General features: G+C 46.0%; 1 protein-coding gene and 1 long non-coding RNA gene across 3 annotated transcripts in view; one reads left to right on the plus strand and one right to left on the minus strand.

The window, feature by feature from the left end:
* Nucleotides 1–13,584, plus strand: part of LOC147231882 (uncharacterized) — a 43,936-nt gene that overhangs the window by 20,819 nt on the left and 9,533 nt on the right. The window lies entirely within an intron of this gene.
* en2a (engrailed homeobox 2a) lies at nucleotides 4,793–8,206 on the minus strand. The gene is made up of 2 exons (XM_086151087.1): nucleotides 6,649–8,206; nucleotides 4,793–5,109 (listed from the first exon to the last, which is right to left on the minus strand). Exons 1-2 carry the CDS (start codon nucleotides 7,130–7,132, stop codon nucleotides 4,793–4,795), a joined length of 801 nt encoding a protein of 266 aa, XP_086007213.1. The 5' UTR covers nucleotides 7,133–8,206.

Below are 13,584 nucleotides of genomic sequence, written 5' to 3' on the forward strand. Positions count from 1 at the left end.
CGTCGTCTGGAGCATCATCCAGAGACTGTTTCGAAAGACGTTTTTTGTCACCTGGTGTTTTTTTTGTTGCATTTTCTCCCTTTAACCAAAGACTAACAGACATTTGTGCAAAGTGAGCTCTGCTGGTCAAACCTTTCCATAAACAATGTAATGCATGTTTTAATTTGTTTCCCCTGCATGAGAAAATACGCATGGATGTTTTTTCCTCCTGAATTTTGTTAAGTGAAAAAAAAAAAATCTTTATTTAAAAGCGTTGCATCTTCCTCCTTTTTTTTTTTTTTTTTTTTTTTTTTTTTTTCCAAGGGTCACTCAAACACGGTGTGTGAAATAAGAGTTGCCTGGGTGTGACTTTTCCAGAAAGCATCCGCTCGCTATTGTCTGCCTAGTCAACCTCTGCAGGCACCAGTGCCCCGACTTCCATACATGAGAGATCAAGGGTTACCAAGGTGCTTTTGAGAAAGGAGGGCTCAATGTGAGACGGGACACACCAGACCACAAAATACTAATTTCCTTTGCATGTTTGGTGCCCTAGCGGGGATTCAGATGGGGTCGCTGACACATCCACCGGGGTTCAGGGTCTTTCTTTTTTTCTTCCCCCTCCATGGTTGTCCTTAATGAAAACTTTTTTTGCTTTGCCTTTTCACCAGCTTGTGTCTGCAATCTGCCGCTCGTACAGTACGCGGCCGCCATAATGCGTTGAATTTGTCCCAAAAGAAAAAGTTTGCTCGGTCCCTAGCTGTTTATCCGGTGCCAGACAGAGGCACCTCATGTAGAAAAGGTAAAAGTAGTTCTGTCCACCTCTCATTCTCGCCAAAAAAGTTCAGTCACTGACCCACGGCATTAACTTGTATTCTAACAAGATTAAAATATATTCGTCCTGGGGATTAGCATAGTTAGGTGTCCTTTTACCTCTTTTTTTCCCTGCGCTGGTGCGGTGACAGTGGGCTTTGATCTGCGTTGCGAGGCAAGAGCCCTGGCTTGGACCTCGCCATTCGAGTGCCAAGTGTGAAATTGGCCTGATGTCATCCCCATTCTTCACCTTTTTACATCTCTCACCACTTTAATTATGTTTCCGCCACAAAGCGCAGGCACCTCGGAGCAGATTCCACTCCGGCTGTAGGAAGCATTTAGAAGCTGTGGGTAAATGACACAGTAGGGGAGGAGGGGGAGGATGGTAGGAGAGGTCGTAGCTGGACGGGGCCTTTTTGTGTTTCAAGGTGGACATTGATACTTTCCTGTTGCATCCACCTCTCTCCAGCACAAGAACCATGTGGCTTTGTGAAAAACTATTCTTATTTCAGCCGCTTGCAACCTAAAGAGGAAGTTTTTAACTTTTGGTTATATGGTGATTTACGATTAGCTTTACCCGCCCGTATTGTTTATTTTTCTGTTGCGGCTTTCTTTTGGGGTTGGGGTGGAGTTGAACCAGCCCAAAAGCGCCAAACTTCACTGCTTTCGGTCACTCGATCATCGAAAACTCGCGTCCGAAGATCCGAAGATGGATCTCGTTTAGCTGAAGAAAAAAAATTTTTTTTTTTCTTCCACGACACTTGTTTCGATCCAGCCCAGCCACTTTCAGCTATTGGTGTTTCAGTGTCCCCAGGTGAACTCCGGGGAGCAAAGCTTCTCTGCCGGCGAATGTTTGCGATGAAGGTTCCTATTGACGTGTTGGATGGAGAACCGGAGTGCGAGAGCAGAGGAACAAATATAGATGAAGTGTGCTGGCGTGAGCGGGGATGCGTGTTTGCTTGGCAAGAATAAAATAAAGCCAAGTTATAGTAAGATTGTGTGTGTGTGTGTGTGTGTGTGTGTGTGTGTGTGTGTGTGTGTGTGTGTGTGTGTGTGTGTGTGTGTGTGTGTGTGTGTGTGTGTGTGTGTGTGTGTGTGTGTGAGAGAGAGAGTTAGGGAGTGAGAAAGCTGTGTGTGGAGAATGGGTTACTGAGGGGTGGGAGGGGGAAACCAGCCACCTGCAGCCATGACAGGCTTTGACCTTCGTTTCTCTCTCTCTCTCTCTCTCCCTCTTTCTTGCTCTCTCTTTCTGTCTCCTGTTCTCACCCCCTCCCTCCCTCCTTCCCTTCCTCCCTCTTTCTCCTACTCTCCTTTCGACTCCCCGTTTCTGGACTGAAGCGCAGGCTCTTTTCAGAGGCGGCAAAAGGAAGACTGACCGTCATGAAGACAGTGCTGGGAGCAGCCCCTCTCTCTGCCTGCTCCAAGCTGGCTGTTGCGCGTAGCGTCCCAAAGACTAGCGGTGCAAGTAGGAAAATGCAGATAAGGCATTGTTGAGGAAACACGTCTGGAAATTGTTCAAGGCTTTTTCCCTTTTGCATATTGTTTGGTTGTTTTTGTGTGTGTTTTTTTTTTTTTTTTTGAAATGTTTTAATCTTAAAATCCTCTGAATTTGATCCTGAGTGAGTGGGTGGAAGGATTATCATGCTATTCAAATTAATAATGTCTCTGATTGCATTTATGAATTTTGACACCTTGCAACATTGATTTAAAACCGCCATTATGAGTTTCCTTTGACCATTTGGATACTTGTGTGTGTGTGTGTGTGTGTGTGTGTGTGTGTGTGTATGTGTGTGTGTGTGTGTGTGTGTGTCCGTGTGTGAGTGTTTTCATATTATTCATTGTAATGGCTGCTGATGCTCAGAGCTGATTTGACTGTGAGGGTCACGTTTCCTGATTCAACCCCCCACCCCCCTCACAACATAAAACATGTCAGAGGCTTATTCTCTTTTTTTATTTTTATTTTTTTTTATAATCTTCAAGGTTTATTTACTCTTCTTTTGCAGTTTTTCCAGGAGGCAGTTAATTACACAATTAATACATGATACAAATTATGTACATTTATACCAAAGAATACTTCCAACATAAAATAAAAAATAGCATTGTATTCTACAACTCTGTGCTGTAATTTTTATTTAAACATGTTCATATATAGATAGATATACGCTGATGAGTAAATTCATAATGTCGTACCAGCAGTGTTCATAAAGGCATTCAACTTGAATAGTCTGCATTTGTAGTAATACTGCTCATCTGATTCGGCACAGTTCTGTTTAATAAAAAGTTCACACTTGAACTTTTAAGGCAAAGTGTGTTTCTGTTTGGTGGATTTTAATTCACACACACTTTTTGCAGATACACAACAAAACACTTTTGAAAGGCGCAAAAAAAAAGTCCACAATTTGGTTTGGATACAGTCGGAAACTTAGCTCGGCTGCACTCTCCTCGACGAAGACCAAAGTTTTCTTTTTTTAAAAAAAAAAAACACAGTTTGCCCAAGTACAACGAATTGCAGCTTTCATGCAAAAAGGCCCCATAGACTATTTTTCATTCACGATAAAGAAAAACAAAAAGTTATTGCAAGATAAACAAGCAGTGTAAACACCTCAGATATCTACTCTAAAGCAACACTGGTCATTGGATAGATTTTTTTTTTCTTCTCAATATAATCTATATAAATACACATATGAAGTCCTTTTAACAACTATAAGAGATTTCCAACATTTGTAATACAGTCACTGACGGTTTTGCCTTCTTTCTTGATAAATGGATATGTAATAAAACGTTTATAGAGGAAGATTTAACGAGAACATCCAATAAACCTGCATTTATAGTTTTCAAAAGAGTGCGCAAAACGGTTGTCATTGTCTTTATGCTACAGAGTTGTTTCTGTGACTTTTAATAGGCAGCATTACAGCCTTCCATTCATTTAGTTAGAAAAGGAAACAAAAAAGTGATTGGTATTGCTATTTAGAAACTAGAATAGCTGCACAGATGCGTTGGTGTGAGGAAGGGGACGCGCTATCTATGTGGAAGGCGAGGAGACGAGAGCGCAGGCGTTATGAGCGAAGCCGAACGCGGCCCCTCGGTATAAGTGGCGGGTTAGAGAAAAAAAGCCATCGCCGCCTCTTCCTTCGATCATTTACATGATTTTTATTTACGAAAAAAAAAAAGATAAAGTATCAAAGTTCATAGTCTGCCCGATTAGGTTTGCAGGTGACACCCAACCATATCCGTTTTACATCCAAATAAAACAACAACCAAGGAAACCCAACAAGCTTAGAAAAAAAAAAAATCTTTTTTTTTTTTTTTTTAAATTCACAGTAGCCTTGATGATAATGATGATGATGACGATGAAGGAAAAAAAATAAAATAAAATATATTCTTTGGACTTTTTTTAAGTTTTTGTTCGCGTCACTGACGAGATCCGAGCGTCGAGCGCCGGTTCGGCTGAACGGAGGATGGAGACAATCATAGGTGTGCAGGCCTGCAGAGGGTGAAGGGTGTGAGCGTTGGACCTCCTGGTGGGGTGGGGGGGGGGGCAACAAACAATGAAAACATACCTTTTTATACAACATCTTTTATAGACGTAATATTGCAGAAATATCTCTCTGTATTTTTAAAGAATTTATGCTGGTATACTTTATACACTGGCCCTTAACTGGATGAAGTTATTGCATTGAAGGCTCGGTTATATAACGAAAACCGTTATAACACTCCTATAGAGACCTATGGTCGCGTTAAATATTCCCGCCTGGACCCCCATCAGCCCAGTCAACTTGGATTCTAGTTTATGATTATCATTTTTTTTTATTTTATGTTTTTATTCTGTCAACGTTAAGGGAGTAAAAAGCTACTTTCTGGCGTCTTTATCTGCTGCGCGGTGGTTAAATATTTCTGTAGGTAGACTTTTTTTTTTTTATTGTGAGAACATCTGGAAGAGTCGCTGGAGGCTGCGAGTCGTCAGGAGGACGCGTCTCTGGGAAAAAAAAAAAAAAAAAACAACTCAATCGCTGTCCGATTTCTCGTCTTTCGTGACGGTAGCGTGATTGTACAGTCCCTGCGCCATCAGGTGCAAGGCCAGACTGTTTTTAGTGCCACTGGCCTTCTTGATCTTCGCCCTCTTGTTCTGGAACCAGATCTTGATCTGGGACTCGTTGAGGCCCAGCTCCTGCGCCAGGTTCTGCCGCCTCTGCTCGGTCAGGTAGCGGTTCGTCTGGAACTCCGATTTGAGTCTCTGCAGCTGCTCTGCTGTGAAGGCCGTCCGTGGTCGCTTGTCCTCTTTGCTGGTCGTTTTCTTCTTTGGTTTGCGAGATCTCGGCCCTGCAGCAAGGGGTGGGGGGGGGGGGCGTGACGGACACGCACATACACACACACACACACACACACAAACACAAACACACACACACACACACACACACGCAAACACACACACATACACACACACATGCTTTATTCCCATCTACACGCTCGCAACGTGGCCGAAGGGATAGTTTGCTTTTACGCGTAAAACGATGAAATCAAATAAAGTTCAAATGCAAAAAAAAAAACACAACCAAACAACAATCAAGCCATCGGATCCGGTCATAAAAATAAAAATAAACACAATGATGTCATTTTTAAAAAAACACAACCGACATCCTAGAGGCAATAATATCCCCTCCCTTTCTGTCTCTCTAACTCTTCCCCTCACACGCACACGCACATACACACGCACACTGACGTTGCCTGCAGTTGTATGGAATTATTAACCAATGGGAACACTTGAAATCCTCACCAGTGCAGCTCAGGTGAGTTTGAAATGCTGCTGCTTCTGCGGTGCGTGGTGTTTGTGGGTCACTTGATCATGGAGTGAACACACACACACACACACACAGACATACACACACGGGTTCATTTTCGGTGTGGACTAAGGCCTGATGGCTGTTTTTTTAACGCTTGGCTTCTCCAACATCTCACATGATACGAGCCGAGTCGTCTTCGGTGTGTGTGTGTGTGTGTGTGTGTGTGTGTGTGTGTGTGTGTGTGTGTGTGTGTGTGTGTGTGTGTGTATCTTTGTTTTCAAGCAGCATATATGAAAAAACACGTACAACTACAACTCGTAGTAGTCCCCCACTCCACATACCGCGTCAGCTCCATAATGCATGAGAACAAGTTGTACTCCACTTTGGATGGTATATACACACACACACACACACACATGCATATTCACACACGCACACGATAGAACGACTTAAATTCTGGCTCCGAAGTTGTTGCAGAAAGTTCAAGAGAAAATCAGAGGATGAAAAAACAGAAAGCAGAGACGGACCCGTCCGTGCGTACGACGGCAGCGTGCATCGCGAAAACACGCGTATTTTACCCCCTCGGCCCCAAACGCAAATGTTTTTTTGCGCGCAAAATAAACGCAACGAATTGTGCGTCAAATATAATTTTTCTCGTGCAAAATTATTCCACGAATAGACGCGACGTCTGCAGCGCTTCTCGCATCCGGGGTTAGGAGGAAGAGGGGGGGACCTTAATAAGACTACGAGGACGCGGATAGAACGTGCACATTTCCTCCCGAGCCGCAAGTGATATCAGGATTATTTAAAAAAAAAGATTTTTAGTGTGTATTAGCAAGGGAAGATGGCTTGTGTTTTTTTAAGGCGATTTTAAAATGGGTTTTAAAAAATCGCGGCTTGCAAGTAGACCCGGGCCCTATTTTTTTTTTCTTTATTTTCTTTTTTTTTAAAGAGAGGAAAAAAAAATGTTATTTCCCTTCCGCGAAACGCAGCTCCGCGCCGCTCCAGAAAAGTCGGTCACCGCATCCGGGTCAGTGTTACGGGGTATTTCAGGTTACCGGCGGAGGGAGACGCTCACCTGACGAAGGCCTGTCCGAGTAGCGGGTGCAGTAAACCCAGGCGGGCCACAGCATGGGCTGGGACGGCGCCGGGTTCGAGCTGGCTTGGGAACTGTCTGAGTCTGAGCTTAGGCACTGGTCTCCGTTCTCCCCGCGGGATTTGAGCGGCTCCTCCGCGGCTATGGCGGCTTTCTTCGCCGCGGTGACCGTGTGCGGCGTGGAGGTCCCCTCGGTGGGCACCGTGCTGCCCACCGGCTCGGTCTGCGGGGCGGCGGGGCTGCTGTGTCTCTCCGGCGTGGCCAAGCTCTCTTCAAGGTTTGCGCCCGCGTCCTTTTTCCGTCCGAAATCCGGGCGCAGGATGTTATCGATGAAGAAATTGGTGACCCTGTGAGGGATCTGCAGGTTCCCCGGCGCCTGCAGAAGGGGAAGGATGGCTCTGTTGGATTCGTCCGCCGACTCCTGCCGCTCCACCGCGTCTCTGTTGCCGTGATCATTTTCTTCCATACTGATTCACTTTCCCCCACGCTTTACTCTCTTTAACCCCTTTATCGCTCTCCCAAGCTGCTGGATTTGAAAAAATAAAAAATAAAATCTCAAAGAAGTTCAAGCGGAGCGGAGCCAAATCACATGCACACGAACGCACGCACGCAAAAAATGAAAATAAAAAAAATAGAAAATTAAAAAAAAAAAACTCAAATGTCAGTGAGTGTCTCGGACACCATGCAAAGCCTCTCGGTAGTGTCCTCGGAGAAAAACATACTTTTTGGACATAATATTCCCCCTATGTCAGCTCACGGCTGCTATCGCGAGGTTACAACGTGTGCCATTTGCGCACCGTCCAATTCGGCGTTATCCGCTTTGCGCGCTCGGTGACGGCTACACCTAAACTAAACTAAGGGTAAATAAAGAGGCTCCTAAACTGATGCTCTAATACTCTCACTCTGGAGTTTTGTTCTTATTTTCAATACGAGCCCCTTGAGTGACGTTTTCCCACCGTCCTCCCAGACACGTGCCTTGCGCCAATAGGACGCCGGGAACCGGGCCACGTGACCGCGGCTCCGGAGCAATCCGCGAACGCCCCATCCCTCGGCAGAGTAAAGAGAGAGGAGTCCCGGACGAACGGGGGGGGGGGGGAGAAGAAAAAAGGGGGGGAGGGCTCATTTAAATCCACCGCATGAACCGACATACCGCGCTCTGTCTTGCGCCGGCGTCTTCCGACGTGTTATTATTATATTTTTTTTTACTTTTAAGATTTATTTATTTCTGGAGTTGCGCTCCCTCGTTTGTGCGAAGAGCGAAGCACCAAGTTGGAGACCCCCCCCCATACACACACACACACGCACACACACACCTCACCCCACTCCCCAAAACCCTCAACCCCCTATTTTTTTGAGGGGGGGGTCTCTCTTTCCAGGCAAGGAGGGATTCCCACCCAAAAATAGAAGAAGTGCCACATATTGCCCCCTAACATAACGAGATCCAGACGCGTCCACCTGACGTGACCGTAGCGATAGTAATGAGAATTAAAAAAAAAAAAAACAGATAACAGGCGAAATCGGATCGATATTCGGGGTTGAAATAATGCGATCATATCTCCTGCGTGGATTGGTTGTGAATGAGCGCCTGCTGGCGTGAAGTGACGGCTTCCATCTGGGAGGGGACGCGCAGGAAAGGTCATCGGAACACCGCTGAGGTCATTTGATTTGAAGGTCTGAGCAGCGGGGCTTCCAGGGGCCTCCGTTTCCCACTTTATTCCGGGCGGGGGGGGGTTGTTTGAATGTTCGGAAGCGGAAATATGCTCTAATTTTTGCTTATTTGTGTAGTTTGCTTTTTTATTTTAATTGAGATTTTTTTGTTTTCTTCCGCACTCCGCGCGTCATTGCGCCGATGCGTTATAAACGGCCACACAAATAAAAATTAAAAAGATAAAGATAAAAAATAAAGCAGAATAGGGGTCGGATGTGGCCCCCGGTCCTCCTCACAGCCTCCCCGGGCTCGCCGGCGGGGACGCTTCGGCCGCGCAAGAACCGGGTCCGTATCCCTTTAAAAGAAACCCGGTTATGCAAACAAACTGTTTTGTGTGTGTGTGTGTGTGAGAGAGAGAGAGAGAGTGTGTGTGTGTGCATGAATGTGTGTGTGTGTGCGCGCGCGCGCCCGCGACGGCAAGCCTCGCCAAGACGAAACTTTGGCTTTAAAAAAAAACAAAAAAAGTTTGCTGACCGGCGTCAAGTCGAGGGTTCGCCTTCCCGGGGACGCCACCGGACGGGGGGGAGGGCGGGAGGAGACCGACCCTCCCTCCTACCCTCGTCGTCCGGACCTGCAGCACCGCGGAGGAGCGGCGGGACTGACACCGACAGCGGAGACGCGCGGTTTATTCGTGAGTGAAGAGCTTTGTACTCGTGATATTTGTATTTCTATTTTTTGGGGAGGGGCCGAGGAAGGGGGTTCTGCAGCCTGAACTTCTATTTTGGTTTGTTTAGCCCATGTGTAAAAACCCGTGCCCTTTTTCTTGTCTGCAAGAAACCCCCTTCCTCGACTTGTAAAATATGAGCACTCTTTCCCGCAAATTGCGCACACACATCCAAAAACGAGATCCAGAAATAAAAATTAGATATATACATAGGGATAGATATAAAGAAGTGATATCCTAAATCTGTCTACCTGGACCCCCATCCTCCCGGGCGGCGGGGGCCAACCCCCGGGGCTCCCCGGGCTGGAGGGGGGGAAATGTGGAAGTGGAAGGTGTAATGAGACGGGTCCACTCTCACACCGCGATTGTTTCTCGCCTGTGAGGGGAAGCTGAGATGAATGTGGAGCAAACGGACAATGGAGTCGCAGACAGGCCGCTGCCGCCCGGGCTTGGCCTCTAACCCCGCGGAGGGGAGCGAGGGAGAGAGAAACAAAACAAAACAAAACTAAACAAAACAGATCAAATCGGGGATGGCACATTCTCCACTTCCGGGTCCATAATAAAGTGGCCGCGTTGACTTGTAATCAGAAAGAAAGAAAGGGAATGATAAACAAAAACACAAACTACAATTTCCCGGCCGAGATATGACACATTATCTCAACCCCCACCCCAACCTTTGCCCCCCTCACCCGTCCACCACGTCAGGATCCGCCTCTTCCAGCTTGAATAGTTGATCAAGCGTTGGTTTATTTATTCAAAATATAGAAATAAGATAAACACTCACCACCCCCTTCCCTGCGAGTGCAGGACTTGCCCCCCGCCCCCAGAACCGAACCCCCACCTCCATCCGGTTAAAGTTGGTGGTTCGACATTTCGGACCGTGTTCTCCTTGTTTTCGGATTTTGGAGCTGAATTCTTGTATATCGCAGCTTCCTGTTATTTCAAACCTGCTGGCTGATTTTTTTCTTCTATATTTTTATTTTTTATTTTTATTTTTTTTCCCCTTTTCTTATTCACTTGCTGTGAGAATCGCGAGGACAGAAAAATTATACATGTTAACTTTTAAACAATATATTCTGTAATACCTACCAGGCTCATTTGACTTCCAGACTTGTTTTTACGGGCGCAATGAACTGAACGTGTACTGCCATTTCCCCAGCTTTTATTATCGTAAAATATGTATTATTGCAATGTAAAACATTAAACTGCACCATAAAAGCAGATTATTTGTATATTTTTTTTCAATTTCCCCCAAATACCTAATTTCCTTGATTAATTTTTCCCAAAACATCCTTGAATTTCCGCTGAAAGCGTACCCGTCCATGCCTTGTTTTTTTTTTTTTTTTATTTCACCTTCTTTTTTTTTTAATTTCCCGACGTGCACGGGGCTCGAGCTCAGGCGTTGTTTGCTCTAATTTGTATCATAAAGTTCACGTGACCATGTTGTGATCGATAATTATCGATTGGCATTAGTTATTTGGCAACGTCCCGGTGCGGCGCGTCGGCGCTCTGAAACCAAAATCCGACGTCGAAGAGAGCGCGGTGGTTTAAATTAAAAAATAAATAAATGAAAAAAAAAACAGGGAATGGGATGGTTTTCCATTTGCCATGAATTTATTCTGTTCTTGTTCAGAGGAGCAGGAAGTATTGATTATCCTGCACGTCATGTCTGTCAGCTTCTACTAAATAGTGAATGCGTGAGGATTCTTCTCCGGTTTGCGTCAAAACGCACCGGCGCGTCTCCTCTTCCTCCTTTTCCTCTGCTGCGGGGAGCTCAGGTATTTTTCTGGGCCGCGGGTGCGAGTGCGAGTTTGGTGTCTGCCACGGTATGCATCCCATAAACCCAGCTCATATTCACTTATAACTACACATACACACACACACTATGCACAGACACATACACGCATACGCAATCGCGCAGACGCACCCCTCCCACTACTACGATACATCGCGCTTATAGTGCGCATGTGCCCTGTCCTTGAGTTCCTGTACCCCCCCCCCCCCACTCCCCCGCCCCCCGCCCTGTATTTTCCTTGGTAGGATTGTCTTACACGTCACCGGCGCTCAGCAACTATGGAGTACTACAAAAGGTGGCGCGCACAAGGAGGATTTGTGAATGGACGCCGTGATGTGTGCCAGCTCACAGATCAGAGGGCGGCGGGACCTCTGCAGATGCACCCCTATCCCCCCCCACACACACACGCCCCCCCCCCTTCCAGAATGTAGAGGGGAGGGGTGGTGTGTGTGGCGGGGGGTGTCTGAGATATCAGCCCTGTCACCGTGCAGGGGTCGAACCAAATCCTCCAGCTTCCTGTGGCTTTTTTTTTTCTTTTCTTTTTTTTTAATCTCAAAGCACTTCGCTCCTGTTTGATGACCCCGTATGGCGTGTGTGTGTGTGTGTGTGTGTGTGTGTGTGTGTGTGTGTGTGTGTGTGTGTGTGTGAGTGCGCGTCGTGTTATAGATGTGTTTGTGCTTGCTGCCCCTCTGTTTTAATTCTACGGTTATTGTTATTATTTATCCAACTGTCAGCAAAGACCGGAAGCTGGCCGGAAGTTAAAACAAAACAGCAATAAAACTCGACTAATTAAATTGAATCGACATCATTCGGTTGTTTCCTTTGTTTCACAGCGATTAAGCTCTTTTGATTCGACGGAAAAAATATTTTTGATAGTTACTTATATCATTCGGTCCTAACTTACTAAACAAACCGTTCATGAATTTCAACGTGTTTTTATGTTGGAGGAACCACGTGGTGAGGAGGCGCTTCCTCGAAGCCCGTTTGTCTAATGAGTTTATTAATGTTTATATCGATGGAGCTTTATCCACCACTACGTGGATGATGTCTATTTCCCCCCGCCGTGTGCGTGTGTTTACGCGGGCGGAGCCTCCGGAGACACACCGCCGTGGACTTTGGGGCTTCGGAACGCTCGCCATTTTTAAGGCCCCTTTTATAGGTTTTAATAAGCGTTAATCCGCCTGATCGGTCTGGCGTAGATAAGTCTCATTTGAATTGGGATTGTTCTTAAGGAGCGGCTCCCATTTCTCCACAGAAACCTCGAACGCAGCTTAGCGCAAAACAAGCGCACCACCCTGTGCGCAATTAAGGCCTCCGCTAAATTGGATGAAGGGTAATTGAATGCGCGACTTGCGAATAACAAACTCCCGAGTGCGTCTCTAATAAGAGGAAAACGCGTCCATTGTAAAGGACGATTGCACTTTTAAACTTACTGCTCCTTTTAAAAGCAAGCAGCTGACTTGAGGGGTGTATTTTTTAAATGTGAGTATTTATCAAAGTGTTGTGAGTATTTATCATAGTGTATGTGTGTGTGTGTGAGAGTGTTTTTAAACTACTTAATAAAATAATTCCAAGGCTATTTGAGAGCAAACACAACGCGAGGTCGTCGATTTGTGAAATTCCCCAAATCTTTTATTGCGAAAAAGGTTGAGGCCTGTGGGTGGAATAAATAAACGTAGCAGCTTTGAATAGCAGATGGAAAGTTATCCCTTTCGTAGTGAGGCAGACATAAAACGTGTAATAATAATCTAGGAAATTGAAGTTTGAAATACAGTGACTAATTTGAAAATCACACACAATCATCCCAAAGTTAGTGTTCAATGCAGTGCATCTGGCGGAAGTGGTTTCAGAGCGACCTAAAGCAAAGGAGGAAGTGAAACAAAACAAAAACAATGAGAAAAATACTTTATCCCCAGGTACGAGCTCAGGTGCGTCGCAGATTCAGGGCGTCCTCTGATTGGTTGTCGTGGTTCTCCTGCGGTCACCTGGTTACGACGTACAAGTGGCGGAGGCTATTTCCGGAGGGGGGCGCACACTTTAATTCTGCACAGTTTTTGGGGGGGATTTTTGAATGAATTGGGGTCATAATGCAAAACGTAGCCCGCATCAGCCTACAAGTGGGTCGCTCCTCTCCCCCCCCCCCCACTCCACGTCCACGTGTTTGTCGTGATTTGGGTGCCTTGTGCACCTGTCACCCTTTTGAGTGCGGGTCGCGGGTGGGGTGGGGTGGTGGGGGGGCAAGTGGGAGTGGGACAGGTGTGAAGGAGCACTTGTTCTGCAGGAGAGCAGGTGGCAGCGAAAGACACAAAAAAGATTTATGCTTCATTTTTTTTTTCTTCCTCTCAAATATCTCCGGAATGTATTTGAAAAATTTAAAACACACACTATAGTAAAACATGCACGTTTTCATCGTGTATATCGAATTCAACATTGTGATAGACGCACTAAACAGAGTCAAAGTGCGCTTTCAATAAAATGCGATTTTTTTCTCCTCTTTTACGTTCCAGTTGAGAGCAACAATTAGTTTTGTCTCTGGGTCCAGTTTGCAACTTTAATTATAGCGGGAGGAGGCTGCTCCCTCCCGGGTGGACATACGACCCCCTGCTCCCTGTGTGGTATTGCGTCCCGCGTGGATTTTTACTCTCTAAAATAGTGCTGACCCCCCGTGAACGCACCATGGGCGGCGGGGTCCCTTTCACCTCCACGCACCTGAGTTGCTTTTACCCCCCAGCGCTGGGAAATCTAGGCCGC

Source organism: Fistularia commersonii, chromosome 8 (assembly GCF_037954325.1).
Source record: "Fistularia commersonii isolate RoL2024-O1a breed Wild chromosome 8, RoL_Fcom_v1.0, whole genome shotgun sequence".
Classification (NCBI taxonomy): domain Eukaryota; kingdom Metazoa; phylum Chordata; class Actinopteri; order Syngnathiformes; family Fistulariidae; genus Fistularia; species Fistularia commersonii.